A 5,000-nucleotide genomic window follows, 5' to 3' on the forward strand; every position below is an offset into this window, starting at 1 on the left:
AGAGCACGCTACTCACCAGCCTCCGAGCAAACTCCTTATTCTCTGAGAGGAAGCCGTAGCCTGGGTGGACCTGGCAGGCAAAGTGGGCAGAGAGAGAGAGAGAAAGAGAGAAAGATGGTCTTAAAAACACACATTACTTCTCAGAGAAACTAACCATATATATATATATATATGTAGTACTGATAAACGGCAAGTTATGTTTATTTCAGCTGACATGCACACACAAGTGTCTTTTGCCTTTTCATGCACACACACTCACAGCTTGTGCTCCTGTGCTTCGGATGGCGTCCATGATGGCGTCCATGTTAAGGTAGCTCTTACTGGTTGGGGCTGGACCTACACACACTGCTTCGTCCGCCATCTTCACGTGAACCTGAGGGAAAACCACAGACACTGTATAGAGAAATTGGCCTATATTGTATGTATTGGCCTATATATGGCCCATACATACATACATACATACATATAAACATATATAAATATATACATACACACACACACACACACACACACACACACACACACACACACACACACACACACACACACACAGAGCCCATCAGGAACGGTGTCTAGGTAATGAAGTTGCAGACGTCACCCAGGGAAAGCATTAACGACGTCAACTGAGCCGACAGGAGAGCGTCAGAAAACGTTCACTAACCAGCTGCTGTCTTTCACGCCACTTCACTTGACACGCAAACGCTAGGAGAGAGATGTTGCCGCTTTCAGGCGCTTTTCGAGTCAGTCGTTCTCTGGGTCGGGGTCAAGAGCGATGACCTCTCAGGCCTCGGAGGGCAGTCGAGTTTTCTCAGCACCTACACGACTGATTTGGGTCGTTAGGCGTTATTAAAGCCTGCGATGAGCAGGTCTGGGTGTTAATGCAGTGAAAACACTCAATAGGAGGCACTCAGTTTGGAGACGGGTGTCAAAGTGAAATCCCGGTGGGACGTGATATTAGAGGAAACATGAGAATTCACTATTAGCCTGATGCTGAGATTAGATATGACACATTGTCCAAGTTTTCATCCTAACACACCAGTGGCCAAAAACAAATACCAGTCAGGAGTAGCTGGCCGTCCTCACAGTAACATCTCAATCAACTTTTGTAAATTATTCACAATCAGATCTACAAGAACGTTCTCGGCCAGCAAGAAAAGACAGATATGACTTCATTTCCTCACATCCTCTACTGCTACAAGAAGTTCCCCAAGAGTCAGAACTCACTCATTTTTCTTATAAACTACATTTGTAAACACACAATGATCAGATCTCTGTTATGCTGATCACACACTTAGCTGTGAATCTATTTTCCTTTGTCGTCCTCCCCAGTGGATATCAGACTGCTTTTCTGGCTTCTTTCTGAACTTGAAACGGAGCTTCAACAGAGCAGAATTGGTTCATCCACAAACTTAAACAAAACCGACTCTCACTATCCAGATATTTGTTCCAAAATAAACCTGTAAAATTATAAACAAAGCCAAATAAAAGTATTTTTTGTTTGAAAAGGGACACCAGAGCCAGATTTTGAAGTTCTGGAGTTTTTTTTTTTTTCCAAAAAATGAGTTTCATTAGGCAGATTAATGAGGAGAATATATCTAGGATGAGGAACATGCAGATCTTTGGCAAATAAGGTGCAACCCAAAAATCTTATATGACCATCATGCTAATTTCTTTGTTGGAGCTTTCAGCATTATTACATGTTCATAAAGGCAACTGTTATTCACAAAGCTGAATTGTTTGCTGTTATAAAGTTACACTGATACTTAACCCAACTAATCTCGGATCTCGGATCACAAAACTAAATTTAAAAAAATCTGCTGTGTTTTATAGTCTACAGGGAATTAATGATGATCTACCCACATTGTGCTACTTTAGATTAAGAAGAAGCGACACTGGGTTGTTCATGGAAATTAAGTTAATTAAGTTCACCCTTTGGTCTGTATATATATTGCCTTCGATTAAAATTTTTTTTTTTTACCTCGTACATACTGCTGATGCATTAAACATTATTTCAGCTGTTGCCATAAAAAAAAGCGCTAAAAACAGCGTTCTGACTGTCTCATGTCTTAAAAAGGGCTTCTGTCTTCACACCGTATGTCTCAATAAACTCTGTTCTCCAACTGGCAGTGAGGGAAAGTTCACCTTAGGCAGTGCAGGATCGTCCTGAGGCAAAAGGAAACCATAGTTTCCCCTTCCAAACTCAACAAAAATATATTGAATTCATTGGAGATTTAGGAGAACTCTTGAGTTGCAATATCAAAAAAGGATCAGACAACGAACAAGAAACCGACGATGTAAACTGCAGATTCTGCAGATTAGAACAAACTCAAACATTACTACTGATTATATTTATAATAATACAAATTCTTTTTATTTAGACGCCACCTTTCATAAGATTACAAAATAGCTTAAAGTTCCAAACAGTATGAGATAAAGAGAAATACATTAGGTTACAAAAAAAGTTAATCTAAAATCAAAATAACCAAAAAAATGTAAAACAAAAAAAAAATACAGTTACAATAGTATTAAAATAAATTATTGTTGTGGAGAAAAATTTTTTTATTTAAAAATAAATACTTTTTAATATATATATTATATATCCTATATTAAAATATATATATATATATATATATATATATATATATATATATATATATATATATAAAAATCAATATAATAATAATAATAAAAAAGTAAAAAAAAATTTGGTTTGCACCAGACGATTTTGAGAAATGGTTTGGAGAGATTTTATGTTCATATAAAGGAACAAACACGTTCCCTGGTAACATTTACAGTATGACAAGTGTTTATTTGATAATTTTTTTTATTCCATCATTATTACGGTGTGCTCTGACGGAATAACATGACGTGCTGACATATCATGACACAAGTTAAAATCACACTCAAGTCAAGGTAAGAAACCATGTTTACAAGACAAATAACTATTAATACGCACTTTAATAGCGATTACCCCCCAGTCAGCCTGTTCCCCCGACGGCCGGCTCAGAAAAAGTCCAAATGACCTACACTAAAGTCAGCAAATATGGACTTCTAACCCAAACTTCACTCGTATGCGCATCAGCTGCTCCCCTGCCGTTCTGTTTAAGGAGATCTTTATTTAAAAGCTCCTTTAGAAGAATCCAATCAAATGCACATCATCACTCCATCTCCCCCCCCCCCCCCCCCCCACAAACCACGTCAACCTCCCCCCGGGTTTGGACTCGGACAGCAGGGGGGACGGCCTATACTTTGTGTGAGAAAGGCTCCACATGCATATGGAAGAGGGGGATGAGTGACAGCCATCAGTCACGGGGGTGGAAAAAAGGGAACGGATGAAAAGATGGATGAAGCACAGCACCTTCTTTCCCTGTCTGAGGAACAACTTTAACACTCACCGCACTCGAGTCTACATCACTGTGCACAGCCACTGTCCTGATCCCCATCTTCTTACAGGTTTTAATCACCTGAGGGCAGAAAAAAGGGGAAATAAAGAAATAGTGAAGAAATAGATGATACGTAGATAAAAGAAAGTAAAAAACATCTGGGATGTGATTGTAAAACATTCATGTTGGGAAAAGAAAAATGCTTTGAAACCATGTGATTATATTGAATGATAAATATAAATTTGGGATTTTATAAACAGGAGAGAGCGATATGGCAAACATATCACAGACAAAAGATCACGATATGACTGGAAAACAGCCCAAAAATACAAAAGGTACAAAAGAAAAAAAGAATTAAATAAATAAAAAAAGTCTTGAATAAGTAACATATAATTTATTATCACATTGTACACACAAATAGAACATTTTTAGGTTCAATACACAATCTGATCAGCTGCTTCCAAACAGAGTTTGTCGATTCTATTGAAAAAAAAAGGAAACTGCGATATCTTCGAAAACGGTATTTTTAACGTAATTTATCACAATATCGAAATTTAATGGGCATATTCACATACAGTGAATACAAAGTAGAATTTGTGCAAAAATGTTGTTCTTTTCAAAATAAAAAATATTTTAGTAATGTATAACTGACAGGTTTATGTACATGGATTTTAATCTGCCATAAGACTATTAAATAATAATCAGATAATTAAATAAATCAGATGCAAATTGGGTTGATTGGAAAAAAAAAACATTTATTCCACATCACTTTATGAGAGTGATTTAATAAAATATCAGATATTGTAAAATCTAATATTTATAATATGTATAAATAGTAAAATCTAGTGAATTAATAGATATTGTGTAAAAGTGGACAGAATTGGCTACAATGCAAACGCTGAGCAGTATGCATCTTTATGAGGGAACGTTTAGACAGTGACCCCACACCTGTAAGAGCCTGAGGAGCTTGACTTTCCTTCTGATAACTCACACACACACACACACACACACACTTACCCTGCAGGCGATCTCTCCTCTGTTCGCGATGAGGATCTTATCAAAGGTCTGCAGGAAGAGAGCCAGAACCCAGAGCGATTAGGACATTCGTTTTGACAACAAGTCATTTGCCCACATGTTTGTGTGTGTTTGAGTGTGTGAAAGCACTTTCTCTTCTCCACACGGAATCGTAGCAAATTAAGATTATTCATACAAATACAAACAAATAATACATACAATCGATATAAGAAATACATCTATTTATTAGACCATTCTGTATTTATCCACATATTTACTCATTCAATACATCACCATCTGACTATATATCCAACCACTTAACTATTCATCCCTCCATCCAATTTATATTACTATTTATCCGTTCATGTATTCATTTATTTATCCGTCCATTAATCCATTTATCTGTTCATCCATAGAATGGGTATTTATACTAGTTCCAGTCTACAGCTATTCTGTAAAAATCTCATCAATACTGTCAAATTTCAGGCTTTTTTACAAATCCAGGACACTTAGTAAAATAAAACTACTAATCTGAGCTGTGTGCTTGAACCTCCTGAGTAAACACACACACACACACACACACACACACACACAGAGGCTCCT

At 36.9% G+C, this 5,000-nt stretch overlaps 1 protein-coding gene across 1 annotated transcript in view; it reads right to left on the reverse strand.

The window, feature by feature from the left end:
- The window catches only part of pcca (propionyl-CoA carboxylase subunit alpha), a 51,519-nt gene that overhangs the window by 43,195 nt on the left and 3,324 nt on the right, over positions 1-5,000 (reverse strand). The window contains exons 3-6 of the mRNA XM_083522957.1: positions 4,401-4,448; positions 3,396-3,464; positions 260-373; positions 17-70 (exon numbers count right to left, since the gene is read on the reverse strand). Coding sequence (XP_083379083.1) covers positions 17-70; positions 260-373; positions 3,396-3,464; positions 4,401-4,448 — 285 coding nt within the window. The remainder of the gene's footprint in view (positions 1-16; positions 71-259; positions 374-3,395; positions 3,465-4,400; positions 4,449-5,000) is intronic.

The sequence above is a fragment of the Silurus aristotelis genome (genome assembly GCF_946808225.1).
Source record: "Silurus aristotelis genome assembly, chromosome: 20".
Taxonomy (NCBI): Eukaryota; Metazoa; Chordata; class Actinopteri; order Siluriformes; family Siluridae; genus Silurus; species Silurus aristotelis.